The sequence below is a fragment of the Gopherus flavomarginatus genome, chromosome 10 (assembly GCF_025201925.1).
Source record: "Gopherus flavomarginatus isolate rGopFla2 chromosome 10, rGopFla2.mat.asm, whole genome shotgun sequence".
NCBI lineage: Eukaryota > Metazoa > Chordata > Testudines > Testudinidae > Gopherus > Gopherus flavomarginatus.
In genome coordinates this window covers 18,585,250-18,611,008 of record NC_066626.1, presented here as the reverse complement: position 1 = coordinate 18,611,008, position 25,759 = coordinate 18,585,250, and the positions used below count along the sequence as shown (strand labels likewise).

Below are 25,759 nucleotides of genomic sequence, written 5' to 3'. Positions count from 1 at the left end.
ATTAGCAAAACAAGAGGAGGGAGGGGAGCAAAAGGAATGAACAGCTGAAAAAGGAGAGCAATATTGGAGACCCTTCATTGTTTGTGACTTAATTAAAACTGTTACTGAAGAAAGCTTCCTTTGGCTGGCATGACTTCAATAATTATTTTGCATTTGTTGCATTGTGCCACTTGAACACAAATAACTGCTGACCTCTGTGTGTACAAATAGAGAGAGGAGCGGTTTCACTCAGCTTTCACTAGCCTTTTGAGAAATGCTCCAGGTTTCAGAAAGGTTTTAAATTCTACGAGTGTGAGGTATGCAGTCTCTGGCTTCAGTTCACAGGCTGCGGACACTACAAACCCCAAGGCTTTGGTGGCCAATCAAAAATTCAATAGACAAATCATGTACGCGTACACACTTCAATTAAGCTTCACCACCCGACTATTTCACTACTTATTTTTCTGTTCTCATCAGGCTTTGTGGATATCGTTAATTGTTTGGTACAGTCTTTTAATAGTCCTCTTATGCCATTTCATTTAAGTCTTTCCCTTTCCAACTTCTCCCTCCAGATACATTTTTCTTGCACACCATTTATAAAACAAAACTGCACACCTTGTTTAATTTATGTCCAGTGCTTTGTCTCCACATTTCTTGGAATGTGAATTCAGAGAAAGAATGTGCAAATACTCTTTGAAAGACATGTCAGCCTGAAACACCCAACAGGCTGGCCTTGGCCACTCCCAACACAGAGATCTTTGTCAACTCACGAGAATCCAATCTTCAACGCGGAATTTTGAACAAGCTGATCCGGATCACTCCCAGAGTAGGCTCCTCTGACTTTTTTTCTACTCTACTAACGCAACCGGAGACTAAATTAAGATGAGGGTGTATTAGAAAAGGACAGATTGTACTGCTGGAGGTATCATTGTCTTGATGGATAAGAAATTCAAGGTCTTTACCTCTTGTGATTGTTCTAAACCCAAGAAACTTCTTGCAAAAGTAGGAACATTGCTCCAGTGTTCTGGCCAAATTCCAGTTTTTGGTTACTGCCTTGAGCCTTGTTAGATTTTCCATGTGATTTTAACTGGATACACTATCTTTCCTCATTTCCCATTCCCATACTGTTATATAGCATGCTGCACATTGTTAAACAGCTGTTGTAGTCTCACCTAGAGGCAGCTACATTTTAGTGGTGGGTGAGACGATTTCTGTCTGTGTGTGCGTGTGTGCACGTGAATATAAATCTATGCTGCATACACACATGGACAATAGAGTATCAGTTATATCCTTACCTCACAGTAAGGGTGCGGCCGTAACTCAGAAGAGGTGATTATTATCTAATAACGCATGGGTACGTTTTACCATAGGTCCAGTGAAATCAAAGGCAGGATAGACCTACAAAGTCATCCTCAGCTGACCTTTGTATTTGTAGAGCCCTGTGCAAACTCAGTTGTGCATAGCCACAGGGAGATTCCTGCTAGAAAGCAGCCCCTGAGCGCCTCTATCCTTTTGAGCATCAGCAGTGGGATCTACAGGTGTTTGAGAGCTGTGTGAAATGGGGTTAGGCTCTTCTGAACCAGATAAATGACAAAGTGGCCCTTCTCTATCTATCTGCTTGTAGGCTCAGGGATGGCCTCTCTGGAACACAAGTCCAGGGCAGACGTCCTTAACTGTGAACTAGTGAGGCCCACTCCTGCTGAAATGGAATGCCATTTGACCTGGAATTTGAGAAGATAAGACATGCAGGTAAAACACATGAAAGGAAGGATACTGTACCTGCTTGTTGAAATATCCTCAAAGGGGTAAAGGATCTCTCCATTGTTACAAATCTCGCAAATGAAGCCCTTTTGGCTACAAAGGCTGCAGCTGTACACATGAGAGGTGGCAAACTTGATTACCTTCCCCAAAAAAGGAGCCAATTTTCCTTCAATAACCTGGAAGAAGAAAACAACGACATTAACAAACCCATCTGGGAGCAGGATTCCTTGAAACAGTGACATGTTTGTCTCACTTTCATTAAGACAGAGAAGCGACTACTCACAGTCAGTTGAAATAATCTGAATATAACTCCCAGTTATAGCTGCATGAAAATCCTAAGTATGGTCAAAGTAATATTAATGGTCAAATCTGCGCAGAACTGACAATGGTGAAAAGTGCAAAAATTCATGTGATTGCTCCTCCGTTACACATATATATGGCAACAACATTACTGAATAGTGGATCATTTTACATACCACATATGTTCAAATACCAAGGCATGATGGGATAAGATAGGGGTTTGTCTACACAGTGTGGGAATGCGCTCTGGGGGGGTGATTTCTAAAATGCACTAACTGGTCTGCACAGACTCTGCCGGTGGACACTAAACATGTCCTAGCGCCCTTTAACACAGTGGTCACATGGACCAACTAACGTGCAACATGGAGTGCCTTTAGAAACCAACCCCCCACAGAGCACATTACCCCAATGTGTAGACAAGTCTAAGAAGAGAGGTTCATTCTTTCACATAAACACAAATACTGAAAGATCAGTGACAGCTCAGAAAACTCTCTTCAATTCTTTTCCTTTACTGTTACTTTTCATTCACATTTTTTTGGCTCAAACACCAATGATGTTTTAAAATCCTAATTTTCTCTTCATTCACTTTTATCACACAAAACAGTTCTGCTCCCAAATCTATTTTTTTCCCATTGATCAAATGGAGGTTTCTAATTGTAACAGAGGTGATTTTTTGGTACATTGATAACCATTCCAACATTGTATTTATTCTTTTCTACAACGAGATGAATTCTAAAATAAATGACTCAAAGGAAATAGCAGTTTCTCCTTAAGTGACCAGCTCTCCAATCAAAATGACCCACATCAATTCACTATCAGACAATAGTGTAAGGCAATCAGAAGTGATTTGCACTCCCTTCTCGGTGTGAAAAAACTGTGTAATGTAGATTAAGCCCCTAGCCACAACACTCCTCTAAATTTCTGATTCAATGACAACGTTTCAATAAGGGCGCTTCAGGCAAAATACTTCTTTAGATGAAATTTCATGAACTTTAAGAAATTCTGCTAGTGTAAGGAGTAATGAGCAAAGCACAGGGCCCTCATAGGATACTTTGCCTCCCCTCTCTTCCCATGGTGTGAATGGCAGCTTGCTAGATTACTGGTAGAAACATGTGGTAGGATTTGACACTGACGTACAGTTAACAGGAACATCATAACTGTTCTTTAAAGGAGTATGCTAAAGATGTCCCCAGCTCCCAAACAGATGAAGGATCATATTTAAATGTGTGCCTAACTTGCCAGGTTTGGCTCACATGGATTTTCAACACATTTTGCTCATTGGTTTTAATTCACACTATTTCATACCACTTGAATTTCACTGGAAATTTCAGGCTGATACAAAGCCAACGGTGGCCAAGGTGAAGCTCAAAGCAAAGCTGGTGAATACAAATCCCAGTAGCATTCTTCATCTCTGTCTAGCAGTGTTACTTCTAAAGGCCCATTCTATCCCATCATTCTTCCCATCGTCATCGCTGGGAGAACACAAGCACGAAAGGAAATGTAATGGATGCCACTAAGGGTACGTCCACACTACCTGCCGGATTGGCGGGTAGCAGTCGATCTATCGGGGATCGATTTATCGTGTCTCGTCTAGACGCGATAAACCGATCCCCGAACACGCTTCCCGTCGACTCTGGAACTCCACCAGGGTGAGAGGCGGAAGCGGAGTCAACGAGGGAGCCACGGTCATTGATCCCGCGCCATGAGGACGGGAAGTAAGTCGAAATAAGATACTTCGACTTCAGCTACGCTATTCCCATAGCTAAAGTTGTGTATCTTACATCAACCCCCCAACCCAGTGTAGACCAGGCCTTAGTGGAAGTGTCCCCTCCTTGACAAAGCTCCACACTGTTGAGACCATCTGTGAGAACAGGAAGCGGCGATGTTATTGCTAGCGTTACATATAGGACATCTGCTCATGTTCGAGGGGAAAATGACGTTCCTATTGCATCCTGGCATAGGAAAACCCCTATACTGGGACATAAACAATTCAGAAAACTCACTGCATGTAACGGAACATGAAGGTTTGGTTCAAGGCAATGACACTGCTCACCTTATAGGCAGATCCCAACCTGAGGAGCAACAAGTTAATGCTGCAGTGTTAGAAAGAAAGAAAGATCTTTTGCTTTCAAACTCAAGAGTAACTGAGGGTCAAAAGTCCAAATCAAGTGGAGAGTGGAGGACAGGAGTTTAGCAGCGTCCAAGAAGCATGAGAAACAGCAGCAGTGTTGCTTAAACATTTTGGCTAGAGTTTCAAAGATGGATAGTGATTCTAGAGTGCCTCAGGTATTTTTTGGTTCCCTACCCGAGTCACCTTAATGGGACCTGATTTTCAGGGTGGGTGCTGAGCACGGCCTGAAAGTCAGGCCTCTTAGTTGGGCACTTAGCAGCTGAGGTGCCCCAAATCACCAGTCAGAAAACCTTAGCCGGAAAACCATAATTGGAACCAACAGACTAAGAGAACTGGCTAAATGACGGGAGGGAGCTATTATGTATATTTGAAGGACTCTTGTTTAAATATTAAAACAAAAAGAAATCAGGTCTGTGTTTGAATGCATATAAAGTGTGAGGAGAAAAGCAGGGCCTGGAGTTTCGTCTTTGTCATTTAAAGAACACTTCTCTGTGATTCATTCACACCCTGTTCCCTCTCCAAGCCTATGAAATGCTTCAGTTTCTGCACCTCGAAGAGTGTTAACTCTCCAGGAGTGGCAGCAAGCCCCCAAAAGAAAGGCTCTTCCAACACTGATGCATGGAATGTACCTACACAGCTTCAGCAAAGGCAATAACTTGTAGGCATTTTCAAACAGGACGGCGCAGATAATATTGTAGCCCTTGATGAAAATTACACATCAGTAAAGCAGGGCCTGGCTTTAACATTAACCCTTACTTTGCCACTACATGGGCACTCACCCAACAGCACCTTTTGAATAGGAAAAGAAATCTGAGAGATCCTTTGAAATACTGCTAGGAATCTAAGGACTGATCCAGCACACAGAACTGGATGTAGCAAGCGCTTGGTCCTATGGGCAAGATCCAGCAGTTACTTCATACAGCACTGCACTAACTTCTATGTGCACTTTCGGAGGTTGAGAGATGCCACTCGGATAGTTACGCTGGTCCACAATACAGGGTTAGGTTGAAGTAAGGCAGCTTAAGTGTCTACACTACAATGTTGCTCCCGCTGATGTAAGTTGCCCACTACACCAACCTAATAACTCCAGCTCCGTGAGAGGCATAGCACTTAGATGGATGTAGCTAGGGCGATGCAGTGTGAAGTAACAGGGTCAGGAACGGGACAGATGATAAACCAGACAAAATCATAAAGCCCTGGTATGCGCACACCTTGAATACTGTGTGCAGATCTGGTCACACATCCCCAAAAATACATTAGAATTGGAAAAGGTGCAGAGGGGGGCAACAAAAATGATTAGGGGTATGGAACAGCTTCCTTAAGAGAGAGGAGAGATTAAAAAGAATGGGACTGTTTAGTTTAGGAAAGACACAACTGAAGAAGGATATGACAGAGGTCTATAAATCATGACTGGTGTGGAGGAAGTGAATAAGGAAGTGTTATTTACTCCTTCACATAACACAAGAACTAAGGGTCACCTGATGAAATTAATACACAGCAGGTTTAGAACAAACAAAAGGAAGTACTCCTTCACACAATGCACAATCAGCCGGTGGAACTTGTTGCTATGGGATGTTGTGAAGGCCAGAAGAATAAATGGGTTCTAAAAAGAATTAGCTAAGCTCCTGGAGGATAGGTCCATCAATGGCTATTGGCCAAGATAGCCAGGAACACAACCCCCTGCTCCGGGTGTCCCTACACCTCCAGCTGACAGAAGCTGGGACTGGACATCAGGGGATGGATCACTTGATCAGTTGCCCTGTTCTGTTCATTCCCTCTGAAGCACCTGATACTGGTCACACTCAGAGACAAGGTATTGGGCTAGGTGGACCCCTGGTCTGATCCAGTTTTTGGGTCAACATCCCATCCAGTATCTGGATAACTAGACTCTTTTAGTCTTTCCTAATTCACATTTGTGGTGGGGCAAAAAAGGTCAGATCAAAATGCCAATCCTACAGTCATTTCATCTTTCACTTTATGCAGACAGTCCATCTGGTTTTACTCAGTACCCGCATCACTTTTGGTAATCCTTGTACAGCTGGCCTTGTGACTTACGACTTCAATTTTATATTCTATTTTTTTGTAGTTAGTAAGCACTGACAACAGACTCGGGTCTGCATAAGACACAAAATACAGTTTTCTGCTCCAGAGAGCTTAAAATCTACACAAGATAAACTTGACAGGCCACCCAGAGGAGTGCAAAATTTGAGTTTTATGAATGCATTGCAGATTACTATGATTAATGTGTATTCCAGTATAACCCAGTGTCCTCTATTGAATTCATGGCCCCAGTGTGCTAGGAACTGTGCAAACATACAGTAAAAATCAATAACTTCCCTAAAGAGCTTCCTGTCTTAATAGACAAGATGGGCAAAGGGAGGAAGAGTACAGATGCAGTATTGAGGCAGAGTTAGTATATGATTTGACTGACATCACACAGGAAGACTATGGCAGAGCTGGGTATTAAACTCAGATGTCCAATGTATATCACCTATTTTAAAAAAAAGTATTTATACATAGCTAATCATACCACAGCGCAAGGAATTAACCTGAATGGCAAACCAGTTCTGTCCACAAAGACTTGTACTGTCTCTATGAGAAAGCCTAGATGGCCAGAACAGTGAGAAAAGTTGATGTATATTTTCCATGAAATATTTTTTGTCATAGCAGTGTATTAGCTTGGTTGATACTTCTGGTGTGTACACATGCTACTGCTGTGAAGATCCAGCCTTCAAAAGCAACATGCACCCCAATCTGCAATATGAATAATAGCCCCTTCTACAGCATTTGAGGATGAGGACAAAACGCAATATCAAACTGATGTTACCACTGTTTTTACTGTCTGCAAATTCAGGGCCATTTCACTTCATAACAGACTGCATAGACCATTGCTGATCAGTGGATAGGACATTTCTTTGCAATTTGTTCATTTTAACGTTTGTATTGCATGAAAATGGAATATTGATCTCCATCTGGCCCCGCGATCTGTGGATTTTTAATTACGGGCCCCAGAAAACAGTTTCACTATAATGCCTCTGTAGTGGGCATCTTCTGGATGAGGGAAAGGAAGCCTGGGACCTGTAACCAAGCACTCTCCAGAGAGAGATTGAGGCCCGAGTTGTCAATTTTTAGACATTTCAGCACTAGGAAGACCAAGTCCCAGGATGAAAGTCCTGCCAATATACGCTGAAATCAGATCCCGAGCCTTATGGAAACATATAGATGGGAAAAGGAGGGGTGTGTTAAATGAACTTAGTCAGACAGGGATATAGCAGGCTTTGTTTCCACTCAGTCCCCTAGAGCAGTGGTCCCCAACGTGGTGCCCACGGGCGCCATGGCACCCGTGGGGGCATCTATGTGCGCCCACGTACTGTCCGGTGGACAAGCATCCGCCAAAATGCCGCGGAGAAGCATCATCATCCGGAGGCGCCGCTGCCAAAATGCTGCTGCTTTTCGGCAGCATTTTGGTGGTGACGCTTATTGACGTTGCCACGTCTCGGCAGCATTTCAGCGGATGCTCGTCCACTGGGCACGGTCCTCCGTGGCTCGTCATCTGGCGCCCGCCAGACGAAAAAGGTTGGGGCCCACTGCCCTAGAGAAAGGAGGGGTGATCAAGCCCAAGGGGTTAAAAGCAGAGCGAAAGAGGAGCCACACAGTCCTTCTCAGTCTCTTTCACACCAGGGGAATCTGCCTGTTTTCCCGAAGACAGAAGACCCTGGTCCTTGGGTTATATGTTTGAGTCATGTTCATCTTCTGCTGCAGCAAAGCAGCATTTCAGTAGACAGTTCTAGTGTTAAAAAATTACGTAGCTAAAACAACAAGGAGTCCAGTGGCACCTTAAAGACTAACAGTTGGTTAGTCTTTAAGGTGCCACCGGACTCCCTGTTGTTTTTGTGGATACGGACTAACATGGCTACCCCCTGATACTTGACACCATGATGTAGCTAAAGTTTTCTTTCATTGCATCTTAGTGGACGGTGTGTCCTCTCAGTGCCCCCCAGCAGAAAACCTAGTGACTGCAGGTGGAAAGGCCATGGCCCATTTTCTGAGCAGGTGGGGGAGCATCTGAAATACAGTCCAGTCACCACCGAGAAGTGCTTGTGCATTCCAAGACGAACTAAGGAGACTGGCCAACAGTTTCAAACTGGATGTTCAAAGTTAGCACCCTGAATCAGGAGCCTGAAGGCTTGCAGCTCCCACTGAAGTCAACTGCCTAAATAAGCAGCTAGATGCCTAGATTTCAAACCTGAGAGGCCCTAACGCACTGGCCTGTGTGATTGTGGTGAAAATAGGAGTGCCCAGACCTTCCGTCAGCATTCATCATGGGTTAGAAGCCTGAACATTTTACTGAGGTGCCCAGAACAGGAGCCAGTGTCGACCATTCACTCACTAGGCCTCTGTGCGGCCCAGCCTGCATGTCAACCTAACAGGTCTTGGTTTTGTGAGGTGGCAGTCTGTTGGGATCACACTCGTTACTTACGAGCCCACAAGTTTGGTTTTCATTGAGTGGGGAGCAGCCCAGCGCTGGCTTTGTAGGCCAGTTGCCATAGTGCTCGAGAAGGGTTTGACTGCGGTTCTTAAGTGGAGTCAGAGCTCACTGAGGAGGAGATATCCTGCCCAAGGGTACATGGGGAGGGGCACCACTCACTACATCTGTACAACAGGTAAAACTAGTGCTCCCCCAGCGCAGCCATCCAAATGCACTGAGGGCAGATTCCTGGCCTTGCTCCTCCTCGGCATAGAAACAACTCTTCAGGGGCCATCCAGATGGCCAGCAATGCGAACAGAAGCCCCTGCACTCCAGATTGTGCCTGGCCGCTGAGTAGGTGCACTGGTGAGGAAGGGCTCTTCCTCCTGGGGCACTCTAGGGTAGGAGGCGGCATCAATTTGCTTTGAAGCCTTCTTGCAGAGTGATCAAAAATTACAACCATATTAAAGAAACGGGAGAGCGAGCAAGAGCCTCACACTGGTTTCTCAAGACCACAGCTGCAGTGCAGCCATTTATTACTCATGTGTTGCACAGGGAAATTGCAGTGTCACTTTCAAGTGCCGCAGCCAATGATGGTCTGTGGGATTGGAAAAAGGCGCACACAATCCACCTATTTCAGCTCTCCCCTTCCACTCTCCCTTGGCCAACCAACAACATTTACACTCACTGCAAGGAAAAGCACACTAATTAGGAGAAAAAGGCAGCTTGAAGGAGGGCACTTCTTCCCAAACCCATCATTAATCCATCTAACTGATCAATCAAGCTCCTTAAAATAGCAAATGTTGCCTTATTGGAAGGTGTTCAGACACCACGGGGACGGGTGTGGTATAAGAACCTGGCCAGAACAGAAAAAAAAAGGACTTTTCACATCTCATAGAATACTTACCAAGGGCTTACTTATTCCATTACAGTAATGTGGCCATGGCTGCTAATTTTTGGTTTCTATGTTTGGGAAAAAAAAAATGGAGCCTCTTGATTTTAGATGAGACAGAAAAACTTGCTAAGCTATATTAAAACTTAAAGCCACATGCCACTCACTGAAACAGGAGAACATGAAGATTTGAAATCATCACACTCCTCAGAATAATTATTATTTGCTTTACGGTAGCACCCAACTGAGATCGGTGCCCCACTGGGCTAGCGCTTTAAAAGCTTTAAAATCACCCAGATAATTTTAACCAAAAAGGTAGCCATTGCTGGGGTTTAAGTTCTACTTCACCTGGAGTGAGGATCACAGATTGCAGGTGAAGGGAAAGTGTTTTTTAAGTCAAACTCTGAGCGTGTTAAAAATGTGGTGGAGGTATGTTTTAAAATGATTTCCTTATTGCATTTTACATTGCAAGTGTCAGGATTTATTTATGGTGTGTGTGTGGGAGGTCCCAGTCATGAAATGTCAGGTGCTGGCACACAGCACTTCCCTCACCAAAATGGCCCAGTTAATCAATCCGAAAATGATTTTGGAAACACTGAGCCATCCTCTCATGGCTATCCAAAAATTGGTGCTATTATAGTACATTACAGCACCCTCCTTGACAACTACAGAAGTAATGGGATGTCACTTGAACGGCAAGCTGGTACCTGTAGATTCACACCCTAATTGCTGCGCACTAGCATTCTGTGTAGACAAGCTCTGATCAACAAAATTCATGCTGCTTCTTGTACCAAACAAACGGCATGTTTCCCAGCCCAGAAAAGACAAAGGAATTGTCCTAGCAACTTTTAAAACACACAAGACACCCCAGCAAAGTCAGGAAATTATGAAAACATGTAACTCAAGCACTTCTCTCTTCTCTGTATTCTCTCTCGGTTGCATTGTTCGTTCGGTTAGGTAGCAGCCTGGTTGTAATTTGTAAGGAGCGACCACGCTTTGTAAAACCGGGAGGATACTGAAGATGAAAGGGAGCAAGGGCTATTGTTCAATCTGAAATCCCTTTGGACATTAGATTAATGTGAACATGAATGGTAACGTGAACTTCTTCAAAGCTTCACTGCTTGTCAGTAAGACTGTAGCCCTTGATGGCTGCCTGACTCTTCTATAGCTGGAATTAGTCCGGTTTTTGTTTCCTTAGCTTGTCCTTTTAGACTAATATATATAATAAATATTGTCCTGCCCAGCTTCACTGAGTATCTCTCAGCTGTAGGTTTTTAGTCTGTTTTAATTCAAATTCTTATTCTAAACAGAGAAATATGCTGTAAGAGCCCCTTACTGACACTGATGAGGAGTTACTCACATCCTAGTCCACTGAAGTCAATAGGGCTACTTGTGTGAGTAAGTGCTTACCAATATGAGTGAAGGTTGCACAATCCAACCCCACTAGAAAAGCGGGAACATAATGTTGCAATAATTTTTTTAACATTAAAAATTAACTCGGGAGACTGGATGGCTCAGCTGAATGGTAGCAGAGCATTTCACCTCTGGATTACTGGGTCAAGCCTAGCCCAAGAGGCCAGTGACTGAAAGTATGAACATGATTTGACTATTTAGGTGATCTGTTGGTAGACTCAGTTCAGTTCCTCATGAACAGACATTCCAGTCAGAACGGACAACGTAACTGGCATCCTTGCACTGGCAACCTCATCAGAGAGTCTAAGGATCGACTGGACAAGATGGAGACTGAATTACCCTCCAACTCAGATTGTTTTATTCCACAAAGATGTACTGGGAGTGTGAATCTTCGGAAGCTGGAAGTGGACAAAAAGAAATGGTTGACCAAACTCCCTGCAGATTGCATCCACCAAGCTCCATGAAGAGGGCTGACAAAACTTGCAAGGCTTAACAGTCTGAGCCTCAATACCCTTCCATCCACACATCCTCATACTCAAGTCCAGAATCACAGAAATGCCTGCTCCCTGCATCAGTGCCACTTTGCTTACCTTTCTAAAAACTGGCAGATGTCTGAAAAAACTTAGAGCATTCATCCATTTCCCCGGTGTGCGTGTGGGCGGGACGGCGTAGATGGGAGGAAGTTTGCTAACAATGCCAGCTAAGAAAGAATATTTCAGGAAAAGGGGTTGTAACCTCCACTGAAGCCCAGGCATGATTTGTACTTGTGGAGTCTGTCACCTGTACAGCAATTCTTGTGCACCTTTGGTTAATTTTATGAAGTGCACCAGATGTTTGCATAGGACAGAGGACATCAATATCTTTGGTGACCTACATAAAGATTGTCAAGACTTTTGGTAAATTGTATAAAGTTTGCAGGAATTCATATATCCTATAATGGGTGAAAGCAGCCCTGGAGAAGGCTGCAGCAGAGTAAGAGGGATTGAGTGCGTAGCTGACCACAACTGTGGCCAGCTTAACCAGGGCCCAGCTGGCACTTATAAGAGGGCTGGGGCCAGAAGCCAAAAGAGAGTCTCTCTCTGGCTGTTGAGAGGGATAGGCGTGGCTGCTGGGAGCGGAGCAGGGTACCTAAAGTGGAGCAGGGCTGGGGAAAGGCCAGATTTGCTGGGGAGCTCTGGCCTGGAAAATCCCCAGGCTGAAGGCCGAGTTAAGGGCCCACAAGGGTACTAGGGCTGCAGAGGGGCAGCCCAGGAATAGGCAGAGGCAGCTGGTCCGACCTCCCTTGCCAATGATGAGTGGTTTACAGACTGCAGTCGGCCCCAGTGAGCAGGGGCTAGATGATGACTGGCAGTAGCCACTGAGGCAAGGTGGGGATAGGAGGTTGGGGGTTCCCCAGGGTGGGGAGACCCAAATTGAGGGGGTGCTGTGGTGGGCACAACCCCTGGGCAAAAGGCACCGGGGTCTGGGAGGGCCACGGGGCCAGTGGCAGGCAAGACACCGGCCTGCAGTGGGTGCCCTGGGCTGGAAAGAGCTAATTCCCAAGATGACCAGCAGGAGGCAGCATCACACCGTCACATATCCCTATTTCCAAGATGAGTAACTCCAAAAAATAAGCACCTGAATGTCTGAAAGAGTCACACTGTATTCCACTGCATTTAGGGCTCTTGAATTAAACTAGTTTGAACTTGGTGGGCCATTATTTCTGAATTACCATAGGAGAAACATTAAAATAGGAAAAAAACATTTTTTAAAGGATTTTTTTAAAAAGGACTTAACACATTTGAAAATGAGGATGTGAGGACAAAAGCAGCACTTCTGTGGAAACCTTCTTACAACCTGAACTAAGGGCAGAATTCTCTCTCTGTCTCCACGCTCCACGCTGGCCAAACAGGAGATGAAATTCAAAATTTCGCGGGGCTTTTCCTGTTTACCTGGCCAGCGCATCCGAGTTCAGATTGCTTTCCAGAGCGGTCACAGTGGTGCACTGTGGGATACCGCCTGGAGGCCAATACCGTCGATCTGCGGCCACACTAACCCTAATCCGATATGGTAATACCGATTTTAGCACTACTCCTCTCGTTGGGGAGGACTACAGAAACCGATGTAAAGAGCCCTTTATATCGATATAAAGGGCCTCGTAGTGTGGACGGATGCGGCGTTAAATCGGTTTAACGCTGCTAAAATCAGTTTAAACGCGTAGTGTAGACCAGGCCTCTGTATGCTAGATGTAAGCAATACATGCCTGCTGAGGTGTGACACAATGATATACCACATAATGTCAGCTCTCCAAACACACTGGCCCAGATTTTTACAAGGTATTTAGGTGTTACTGTGCGTGGCGTTGCAACACCTCACTGATTTAGGAGCCTAAACATCATTTTAAAAGGGATTTAGGCACTTACTGCTTAGGTCCCTAAATCAGTTAGGCATTGCAACAGTGAGCACAGCGGCACCTAAGTACCTTTAAAAACCTGGGCCATTGTCACTATTCCATGGTGGAAGAATGATCAGAAAATAAACATTGGCAAGAAAACCAGGAATATCCCAAATTTTCTGAACTTGTATTACTAGATGTTTAGCTTCCTGAGCCACTAAAAACATACAAGAGCGGCCAAGTTGGACACTCTCTCAGAAATGTGACTGCAAAACTGCTGAGCAGTCCAGGGTTAAGTATTTCAGTTAAAGAGGTGAGAACACTGTAAAATTCAGATACTGTATAACTGCCACTGCAAGACAGTAAATTTGCCAAATGCCTCTGTGACCCCACCCTTGTAAATCAGCTTGTTAATCATTATCGTCACAGACGTGATAAAGTTGTTTTATAAGCCAACACTGAGGCAGTAACATTAACTACTTATGTAGGGGCTGGCGTATTTCCCTGAAGATAACATTTATTAGAAGGCACTCACTTTAGAAACACTGGTTTGCCTAATAAACCTCGTCTGGAGCATTGGACAATCTGTTCCACTTCTCCCGCCATCGGATTTACATGTAGACACAAGTGAGGCACAGAGGGGACCGGGTAAGTGGTATGTAATCCCTAGAACTGTGGTTCTCAAACGTTAGCAATCCGAGAACCTCCATTTTGATTTACATTTTTTTGTGGACCCCCAAGTCCCTCTGCTCAGCCCCAGGCCCTGCCCCACTCCACGCCTTCCCCCGAGGCCCCACCCCTGCCCTACCTATTCCTGCCCCTGCTCACTCTATCCCCCTTCCCTCCGTCACTTGATCCCCCCAACTCTCACTCACTTTCACGAGGCTGGGGCAGGAGGTTGGGGTTCAGGAGGGGTGAGGGCCCTGGGAGGGAGTTTGGGTGAAGGAGGGGGTGAGGGGTGCGGGCTCTGGGAGGGAGTCTGGGTGCAAGAAGGGGAGCGGGCGCAGGCTCTGGGAGGGAGTTTGGGTACGGGAGGGAGTTTGGGTGCAAGGGGGGGTGAGGGATGCAAGCTCTAGAAAGGAGTATGGGTATGGGAGGGGGTGAGGTGTGCAGGCTCTGGGAGGGAGTTTGGGTATGGGAGGGGGTACAGGCTCTGGGAGGGAGTTTGGGTATGGGAGGGGGTTTGGGTGCAAGGGGAGGTGAGGGATGCAAGCTCTGGGAAGGAGTATGGGTATGGGAGGGGGTGAGGTGTGCAGGCTCTGGGAGGGAGTTTGGGTATGGGAGGGGGTACGGGCTCTGGGAGGGAGTTTGGGTGCAGGAAAGGTGCAGGCTCTGGGAGGGAGTTTGGGTGCAGGAAAGATGCAGGCTCTGGGAGGGAGTTTGGGTGTGGGAGGGGATGAGGGGTGAGGGCTCTGAGAGGGAGTTTGGGTGCAGGAGGGGGTGTGGGCTCTGGGAGAGAGTTTGGGTGCAGGAGGGGGTGAGGGGTGTGGGCTCTGGGAGGGAGTCTAGGTGCAAGAAGGGGAGCAGGCGCAGGCTCTGGGAGGGAGTTTGGGTACGGGAGGGGGTACGGGCTCTGGGAGGGAGTTTGGGTGTGGGAGGGGATGAGGGGTGAGGGCTCTGAGAGGGAGTTGGTACAGAAGGGGGTGCGGGCTCTGGGAGAGAGTTTGGGTGCGGGAGGGAGTTTGGGTGCAGGCTCTGGGAGGGAGTTTGGGTGCAGGCTCTGGGAGGGAGTTTGGGTGTGGGCACTGAGCTGGGGAAGGGAGTTGGGGTGCGGGTGAGGGGTGTGGGCTCCGGCCCGATGGCGCTTACCTCAGGCAGCTCCCGAAAGCAAATGGCACATCCCTCTGGCAGGGGCTCCTACGCAGGGGGGGCTATGGGGTCTCTGTGCGCTGCCCCTGCCTGCAGGCACCACCCCTGCAGCTCCCATCAGTCGCAGTTCCTGGCCAATGGAAGCTGTGGAGTCGGTGCTCGGGGACACCCTGCTCTCCCCACAGAGGCCACAGTGACGTGCCAGCCGCTGAGAGCGGTGCGGAGCCAGGGCAGGTACGGAGCCTGCCTTAGCCCCACTGCGCCGCTGGAGTTTTAGCACTTTAAATCTCCCCGATTGGCTTCAGTAGCCTCCGGGAGATAGAAGGAGGGGGAGGAGTTGATCAGCGGGGCCTGCGGGGCCCCCTGGAGTATCCTCAGTGACCCCCAGGGGTCCACAGACCCCAGTTTGAGAAACACTGCCCGAGAACATCTAGAATTATAGATTCAAACCTTGGCAGCATTGTCCCAGCCCTCATCCTTTTGAAATAAAGTTTATGATTATTCATCAAGGCCAAGAATACACTCGGTGCTGTACAATGCACAGAGACAGGTCTTGCTGTGAGGGACTTATTCAGTGTAGGAGGCAGACACAAAAAGGACAAGAAGCACTGGGAAACCAGAAGTGGTGTCCAATATTTTAACCTCAATCATCATCCTTAGTTATACAATGTAATGGTGGAAAAGCCCTTTACATACTGTGGATTGGTGTCTGTCTCATGAAAGAAGTAAGCCTTAAGGAGGAAACTCATGGAGCATCCAATGATCTAACAGGATTTCTATATGCCAACCATCCTCTAAATCAATTTCTGACTACTCCTCTGGAGGTTTCCCTCACTCCCTCAGAATCAACACCATCTAATCTAAATTGAGCTTTATCTTACTAGCTGTTATCTGTCCATTACTCCATTATTACAAAAATTCGGCTAGTGAGGACACTGCGGAGAAGTACATACCCCAGCATTCTTTCTTCCCCTCCATGGCAGCCAAGACACACGATTTAAAAGAAAAACCCTGATGATGTAATGTGTTTCAGAAAGCATTGTCAACCTCTTCTCTTTGTGCTTCATCTGTTGCAGGTGATCTGCACTGTATTCCTTGAAAAACGTCAGAAGACCCGGGCGAAGGAAGGGTGAACTGATGGCCTTAACTATAAACAGTGGATCTTTATGCAGTTCTTAGGAGTGGGAATGGGGGTATTGAAACACAAAGGGTAAAACTTTGGTTGAAGTTAGTGGCAAACCTCCCATTGACTTCAGTGGGGCCAGGATTTCACTCAAAGGTCTTCAAGCTGTGAACTCAGGAACCACTGTGTCATAATATAGTTAGCTAACGACAACACAAGTTATAGCCAAATATACAAGGGAGGGGAAAATACATGCCAGGAAGTTACTGATCATTTCAAGTGAGTGAGCAGGTGAGAGTGTGAGGCAAGAGGAGGTGAGGATTGTCCTAGGTTGCCAATGAGGGATTTCCTGGAGGTTTTTTCAGTTTGCCAGATCCTGAATCTTCCAATGTTCTTGTTACAATTTCAATACACAATTCAGCTTTAGTCTAGTTGAAAGGGGCAAAGCGAGGAAGGAGGATCTTGTGGCTAAGGCACTGGGCTGGGATTCAGCAGAGGCAGGTTCAGTTCCCAGCTCTGCCACTGACTCCTTGGGTCACCCTCATCAAATCCCGTACTCTTTCTAGTCATTAATTCCCAATCATCTGTTTCATGCTGTGTCACTTGCCCCACCCTTCACCCATCTCACATATTTAAATTGTGAGCTAGTTAGGTCATGGTTTGTCTTTTCAGATGTGTGTTGTACAGTGCCTCACGCAAGGGGCCATGACGTTGGTTGGCAGTAGGCACTAGAATATGAATAAATAAAACCAAGGAGGTGTTCCTTCTGCATGTGTTTGAGAGCCACGTTTCTCCTCTGCAACAGGCTGTATTTGAACTGAACACAAGACAGCAGCTGCCTCCAGCAGACTTGGAGAAATGAAACGCTCCCACTACACAGGAAGCAAAATCGTAAGATTTAGCTTGATAACACAGCAACTGCCGTAGGCATCCACAGAGCTTCAACGGTAACTGGGAACAACCATCCACGTCCTACAAGTGCTGGCTGCAGGATGGGGACCAGACGCCAGGAATCCTAATAGCGATTGCTCCCCTCTCCCACACAATTCCCCATGTTTAGTCTGTTTTGCACAGGAATGAACTGTGCTGCATTAACTAATAACAAACCCGTAGCTGAGAACAACCCCCAAGGAAATTTAGCAATACATACCGGCAAGAATTAAAGAGAAAATAGAGTCAGTTCAATTAAACATCCGTCGCTAACTTGCTTTCAGATGCCTTGCGACAGGCAAGATGCACTTGCTTCCTTATATGCAATAAAACTCTCCCCTGCTGCACTTGGAAACCCGTTCTGAACATACAGCACTGCGTGGCCCTCCAGTGAAATGAGACACAGTCTCCTGTTACAAACAGGCCACTGGGTTAACATGAAATTCCACCTAAGGAGATCAGTCTATACCTTTGGAGATGGGGGAGAGAGAACAGGAAAACCCCCCACAAGGTCAACAGATAATGAAGATCCTCTGCTTCTCTGTAACACGCAAGCGTATAATTTATGGGAAGAGTGGGAAGAAAGGAAGGCCCTCTCACGAAGTATGTCCAAGCAATGTGGTGAAAAAGCTCAAGCTGACACAAGAGAGAAGGAGCCAAAATGCCTCAGAGTAAACAGCAGGGCTTGAAACTGCTGGTGCCAGATCCACATTGAGTTCCACAACGTGACTCCTGGGCCAAAGCTTCTTCTACCTTCACATTCGTAGCGTTTCATTCCCTCGGCCTCTTTCTTCTTTCCCCCAAGGTTTCAAGAAGGGTTGCCAACTTTCTAATTGCACAGAACTGGACACTCTTGCCCTGCCCCCTGCCCATCCCCTGCCCTGCCCCACCCCTGCTCACTCCATCCCCCCTCTGTCGCTCGCTCTCCCCCACCTACACTTACTCCCTCTTTTTCACTGGGCTGGGGCCAGGAGAGCGCAGGAGAGGGCGAGGGCTCCAGCTGGGCGTGCAGGTTCTGGGGTGGGGCCAGAAATAATGGGTTCGGGGTGCAGGAGGGGCTCCAGGCTGGAGCAGGAGGTTGGGGTATGGGCTCTGGGGTGGGGCCGGGAATGAGCGTTTTGGGGTGCAAAAGGAGACTCTGGGCTGGGGTTGGAGCTGAGGGGTTCGGAGTGTGGGAAGGGCTCTGAGCTAAGGCAGGATGTTGGAGGGGGTACGGACTCTGGGCTGGGGGTGCGGCTTCCAGAGTGGGCCAGGAATTAGGGGTTCAGGGTGCAGGAGGGGGTTTCAAGCTAGGGCAGGGGGTTGGGGTATGGGGAGGGGTGCAGGCTCCGGGAGGTAGTTTGGGTGTGGGAGAGGGCTCAGGGCTGGGGCAGGGGTATGAGACCGAGTGCAGGATGAAGGCTTTGGGAGGGGGTTTGGGTGCAGGAGGGGGCACCAGGCTGGGTCAGGGGTTTGGGGTGCAGGGTGCGGGCTCCAGGCAGTGCTTACGTCAGGGGCTTCCCAGAAGTGGCAACATATCCCTCGGTTCCTAGGCACAGGGGTGGCCAGACGTCTCAGCGCAGTGCACACTGTCTCTGCCCACAGGCACTGCCCCACAGCTCCCACTGGCTGTGGTTCCCGGCCAATTGGAACTGCAGAGCTGGCATATGGGGTGGAGTCAGCACGTGGAGCCCCTGTAGCCGCCCCTGCACCTCGGAGCTAGAGGGACATGTTGCCGCTTCTGAGACCTGAGCAGAGTCACGCAGGGAGCCTGCCAGCCCTGCTTCAACCGGAGCCACCAGGGTCCATTTTCGACTGGATGTTCAGAGAACTAGCACCCCTAGCGCAAGACTCCAAGATGGCAGCACTACATGTAATTTCTGTCACACCCAGGTGTTCTCCTAATCTTGCAGTGGGGATGAATAATAGGTGGTTTTAAGAAGCAGGTATTGAAACTAAGGTCAAAGGCTGCGTTAATCAAACAATACATAAAGTGTACTGGGAATCTGCATGTTAGAGAACAGAGAACAATTTCCTTAACTTGAAAATGTGTGCATACACACACACGCACGCACACACACACAGAGGATGCACCTGATTTTAAAAAAACCAAAAACTAGGATGCAATTAGATGCTCAGCTGTACATTTAATTTGCACATATAATTACCATGACCGTGTTTCATTATCGCATTTAAAGGGACAACCCTGAAATGATATTTGCATTTTAGTTTTCAGAAAGGGACCTGAGTCAGTGGCTTGGTTGGACAGGCAATGTGTTATCTGAGGGATGGGAACGCAGTCAGAGCCCAACCCTTCAAGCTGTTACTCCGAGTTTGCCATATTGGGCCCTTGGTTCTGTGTGGCAAATTAGGACAAAAAGCACAAGATAACAAAAGGTGCAGCCGCCACTGTGGGGCAGTCAAACTTCCTGGAATGGAGAGGCAGGATGAGCCAGTGGTCAGGGCGCTAGCCGGGGACTTGGGAGACTGCATTGAATTCAGTGCTCTGCCACAGACTTCCTCTATGACCTTGGACAAGTCATCTGGCCTCTTTGTGCCTCAGCTGCCCATCTGTAAAATGGGGATAATACCACTGCCCTACCTCACAGGGGTGCTGTGAGAATAAATACAATACAGATTGTGAGGTGCTCAGATGCCATGGTAATGGAGGTAGATGGAATGAAATAAATTTTGCAGAACAGTTTCTCTATAACCAGGTTCACAACTAGCATACTGTGATGCAGGGCTTCTCAAATGTATTCCCAGCATAGACCATGTTTTTAATACAGAGATTCCCATAGGTCACCTCTCTCTGCAATGTGGAATTGCGAAACATCCTGGTGGCACCCACAGCAATGCTTACATTGACCACCAGCATAAGGGGAAGTAACGTGCTTTGCTGTCTTGCATATGGCAAAGGGGGAGCCAGCCCCATGTGTCCAGCCAGACAGCACAGTCTGGAGCCTCTGAAGTAAAGCACTGAAATCAACAGTCCAGGGCATTGCTTCTACCCCTCTCCGAAAGAGGAGTTTTGATGCTGGTTCAGACCCAAGCCAGGGTGGCAGCCACCAGAAGCTGTTAGCTACCTGATGGCTTTTAAGTGGCTAGAGTAGAATGAGTGTGGACTCAGCCTGGTTCCCAGTCAACCAAGATTCATATCACAGTAAATACCACCGTCATTAGTATTCATGGTCTCCCCCTTCTTACAGTCTCAATAAGGATAACAAGAACTTCCCTATATCTGTATCTACTGCCTTTCAAAATTGTGAAGGGGACAATGCGGGGAAGCTTGTATTGCTGCTAGCCAGGGCATACCTGAAAATAATTCAGTCTCCAGAGCTTTCAGCCCAGCACTTTGCACAAGGAAATACAGTCACACTGTTTTTTGTTCGTTTTAAAGAAAGGTTCATTACAGCAGGCAGGTCCCATTGCATTCTCCCCACACGATGGCTAGGGACTCCAACTACATATCTAATTTTTAATGAGCTGAATGTCGTTTCGAAGCCCTGTTGCAAATGTGGGTTTCAAGCAGAACAAAAAAGCCCTTTTGTTATTTAAAAAAAATATATATTTAGCCAAGATCTTGACATATCTAATTAAACTTAGATCCGCTCATTTTCCAGGCCACCATCTACCATAATGACTTTAGCCTACTTCACTATCCAAAATTCTCTCTCTAACCGTAAGATGCCATTTGCCTGACCCAGTGTACCAGTCCTGTTGCCACTCTGAATTACAGCAACTCTCTTGTTCCCAAGTATTGAGGTAAAAGGAGAAAGCTGTCCAATCTTGTCATTACCACTAAATGTAACACGAGCTGAAAGCAATTCGGAAAATTAGTATTCGCCTAAAATATCAGCTGCTCGGGAGTGTCTTCTGCTTGGCGTTTCATGCTGGCCCAGCTGAAGGAAGTCTCAGAGCTGGCAGTCTTTGAGGTATAAAGTTTCCAACCACACGGAAATGGAGTGACTGTGGCAAGGAAAGGAGCCTTAGGCACAGGAAAATATCTGAGAGGCTTAATCACTAGTAAGAGGCAGGGTGACTGTTTCGGAGGATGATCTGATGGCAGATCATTTAGTTTTTATGGTCATGCACTCCTCTATGTATGCGTCTGTTTATGTGTGCAGTATATACACACACATGCTGTATAAACAGGTACAACACATGATAATGTGGTGCGTATAAAGGGTTTTGGAAACAGCTGCCTCACTCATGAGTGGCAATGCCAGAGGGGATTTTGACAGCACCGCCAGCACCGCCTACTCTGTGTTAGCCACACACACACACGTAAAGAAAAACTATGTTATGAACGTTAGGAGAGTTCTTGCTTTGTTTTTGTGTGTGTTTGTTTTCGAAGCCCTGCTTTTTGTATTCTGTCCCTTGTAAAGTTATCACTAGTCCTACTGTGCGGGCCATAAGCAATGCCATAAACACACAGCCATACGCTATACCAGCGAAAGTTCAGTTTCACTGGTGCAACTGGGCCTCTACTAAGGGCTTTTGCCAGCACTGCTGTCATCTGGGATTACACCTCCTCACACCCCTGACCAATACAGCTAGGCCAGAATACATCTGTGGTAGATGGATTGCAAATTTTATGGGGAAAATGTGTGTTTTAGAGTTTGGTGTATGGTGGGTGGAAAAGGAGATTGCCACGTCTGGGTTTTAAAGTCACTAAGTGCTGCATTATAACCCAACCACACGCCATTTCTCAATAACTGTACTGGGACAGAATGGTCAGACATTCTGAATGATCACGAACCACGAGGAAAAAAGGATTACAGTTCCCCGCTCGCTGTGATCCTGGAAACTGAACTGCAATGAGGAAGAGAGATGGACAGGCTAGAAAAGCTGGCCTTTTCGGCAAAAGATTTGAGATGGTTAGAAAAGTGACCTGGCTCTGAAAGTGTTTGTATTGCTCCTCAAAAGTGCTTCTAGCTCTGTCACCACAAGACACTGGAGCACAGCTCAGGTGAGATGCAGGCTTCGGTGAAGCATTTTTTTTTGCACATTTTTAATTACTTAGGCAATATTACATTTACAAACCATTTCAACAAAAGCATAGGAATTGCCGTATCAGATCCGAACAATTGTCCACCTAGTCCGGTATCCTGTCTTGGACAGGGCTAGTACTAGATGTTTCAGAGGAAGGCAAAAGAAATCCCCGTAAAGGATATTCTACCCATAGGGGAAACTTCGTCTGAATATTAGTCAGTTAGTGGTTTGTTTACTGTATACAGCTTTCTTTAATTTAACCAGATATCTTGTTTGCTTTCTGGGCCACTCCAGTGTATTGAGCAGATGTTTTCACTAAGCTGTTTGTAATGACACCTTTGGTCTTTTTCCTGAATAGCTGCAGTTAATTTAGAACCCAGCAAAATGTCCAAGTAGTGAGAACTGCATCAACCGTCACAAGAACTACATCTGCTAAAAATCATCATCATAACATTTTAGGTCAATATTTGCCACCTACTACCGGAATGTTCCCTTGTCTAAGTCTTTAATTGGTTGGACTAGCCCTGGATAAAGTAGCTAACAGAGATTTAGTGATGTTTTAATAGAGGTCTCATTCGTGACTCACACCAGATTACTCTCAGGGGCTTATGAAGAGTGATGGCTGGAGCGGAACACAACCATAGCCAATGGGGCAGAATAGGTGAGCTGTCACACTTTGTTTTTCTGCTTGTTAAATCTGAATGCTCTTAATTAGTTATCTTGCCTGTGAATGCCTGTGCGAACAATGAAGAAGAGATCAAGCTTGGGGAAAGGCTAAGAATACATGCTGCCCAAGCTGGGCTAAGCTAGCTGGGTGTAGTCAACTGGGGCACTGTTTTGCTGTGAGAACTTGATTTAAAAAAAAAAATCCTTCTGTGAATAAAGAGCATCACCTGTTTTCTCTTTGGATAAAGGGCAGGCCTGCCAGGTTGCTCACATCTGCATTAGCTGTGTCTGTGAATCAGCAAAGTGCTAGCATAGCACTATCCCATTAGGAGTTTGGCAGCTTTCCAGAACTAATGACATATTACTTGGCTGTTTTCCTTCCTAGGCTAAGCCCTCCCGCACCAGCCCAGCACCCATCCTTATGGATCACAGCAGTAAAAGCCCCCAGACCATTAGCTAATTACTAGTAGCAGAAGCCCAGGCTGCCACCCAGGTGTAATTTGTAAAGCCACGTGTGTCAAAAAAGCCAAAAATGGCTGAGAACTGACTCAACAGACATTCTGGGCATCAGGGTGGTGGCTGGGGTTACTGTGCATACTGGCTGCGTTGATCTGTGTTGAGGGGGTCATGCTGGGACATTAGTGTTGATCTTTGCAGGTGGTGAATGAGGCGCGTGTGATGTGGGGAGGAACAGCGTGTGTTCAGGGTTATCATGTGGTGTTGTGTAGATTTGTGTGTGTGAGGCAGTTGTGCTGGAAGTTCTGTGTTGATTTGTGTGGGTGGCGGATGGACACACAGAATGGCAGTTGGGCCAAGTAATTCACACTCTTTGTGCAGTCTCCCTCAACCAACCAATGAAACCGTTCCATAAAAATTAACTGTACAGTATGGGTGGGGACATGTTGAGTCACCTCTGATATCACAATGCTCCAGGACTCTTGGCGGGGCATAGGGACACGCCTTACTGCAGCTGTACACAGCATGGGGGTACATTGGTTAAGTCAAAATGGCAGAGAACTTAAAAATGGACAGTACAGACCACACATCCCAGGGGTGATTGAACCCGGTGATAAGATATTCTGAACAAAAAGAGCTCGCAGCCATGTTGCAGCTGCTCCTTGGCTTCACATGGAGACACACAGACAGAGCGGCAATCCTGGAATCGTACTATCTAGATTCCTGCTTATTATTCGTACTGTGGTAGCACCTAAGAGCACTAGTCAGACACTGGGACCCCCCGGCCCCACCGCGTGAGTCTTAAACTAGATTTCCCTCTAAATAATACTGTGCGTCACCATCTTCATCTCAGGCAAAAATGAATTTTCATTCAGCTCTCTTCGTGCACCCTCAGATTCAGCGTGCAAACAGCCCCCCAGATAGCACATTTAGAAAAACACAGCTGCCCAGAGGAGAAAGGTTTCTTGTTTTCTGGGCATTTTAAAGAGCCCTTTGCAGGGCAAATACATCAGACTTGGAGTCACTGGGGGAGAGGGCACCATTTCTGCAGATTACCTCTCCCTGCTTTTCTAATTCATTCACCAGGCCTTATCTTTCTATTAATCTTTAATATATCTTTTGGTTAATTCCCCCAACATGTACATTCTACATGACAGCAGGGCAGAGCGTTAAAGCAACCCCAGGATATAAGGAAATGAGCAGGGGAGGAATCAAAAATAGGGAAAATATTCGGGAATTTAAAAAAACAACCACACATTGGCAGCCAACAACCAGTAGGCAGGTGAGAGCAACAATGGCAAAGTACGATATGGGGGCTAGACAGTGTCTTTAAGGGCACTAATGCTCCTCTATTAGCTCCATTCTCTCTCTCTCTCTCTCCTCCCCATCATGGTTTCACTCTGACAGAAATGGGCAACCTGATTTCAAACGTAGAGACTCTGAAATGAGGAAAAGACTCTCTAGGCCGATAACAAGGATACAGCTAGATTAAAAGCTAAATCCAATTTAACCCACCCCAGCAGAAACAGTAATTGAATTACACTGCCTCTAACTATGATAAATTTGGGGAGCCGGGCGGGTAGGAGGATTGCAAATACAAATAAACACAAAGAAGTATGTTGGAAGGAACTGCTAAATAAATGGATGCATTGTGACTCCTGCCCATCCCTACTCCCACAGGGCCTTTGCTAAGCTGCTGATTGCTTCTAAATCTCTACTGCCAATGTTAGGAACTGATTAAGCAGCTTACAAGGCAGTGGGGGCTAATAGCCTGGCCCACCAGGGAGACTGCCACTTCTGATTTAAGCAGCTTGTTATTTCATGGTTTGGTTATGAAAGAAGAGACAGCAGAAAAGCCTAAAAAGCCACGAAAGCAGTTTTATCCCTCAGATGACTAGCTTTTTTAAAAATGTGGAATTATTCCCATCCCAGAACTGCACCAGCCCACAAATTACTTGTTGCCTCAGCTTTGGGTTTCTGTGTATTTGCTGCCACACAAAACTTGGATTCTCCCAACTCCCCTCAATTCTTATTGCCAAGCTAATTCTTGTCATTCCATCTGTCCCGTGTTGAAATACGGGTGCCGCATCGCAGGCTATCCATTCAGTTTGTTCAGCATAGACTGAAGCAAAGAAGTGTATTATTGGGACACATCTGGTTGAGTATCGATGGCTACAGTAACCCATGATGGCCTGATTTTAAGTCACGTGTCTGGTTAATTTCACCATTGTTATTAATTTGTTGGATCTCAGAAGGTACACATGTTTTGTATCACACCCAGGAGCCCCAGGCACTGAGCAGCTCACCATTATGTTAGGTGTTATACAAACACAGAACAAAGAGACAATTCCTACCTCAAATCTATGCAAACATTACTAGTTCCACTAAGGGGTTAAACTCCCCGAGGGGTTACGCCTACATTTTAAAGCAATTTCCCCTTTCCTTCTAGGGCAAAGTGAACACAATGGAGTGAAATACCAAAA

At 46.5% G+C, this 25,759-nt stretch overlaps 1 protein-coding gene across 2 annotated transcripts in view; it reads right to left on the bottom strand.

The window, feature by feature from the left end:
* PLEKHM3 (pleckstrin homology domain containing M3) overlaps positions 1-25,759 on the bottom strand; it is a 129,288-nt gene that overhangs the window by 17,875 nt on the left and 85,654 nt on the right. For both annotated transcript variants that reach the window (XM_050916132.1, XM_050916131.1), the window contains one exon: positions 1,759-1,916. In XM_050916132.1, the coding sequence (XP_050772089.1) occupies positions 1,759-1,916 (158 nt within the window). The remainder of the gene's footprint in view (positions 1-1,758; positions 1,917-25,759) is intronic.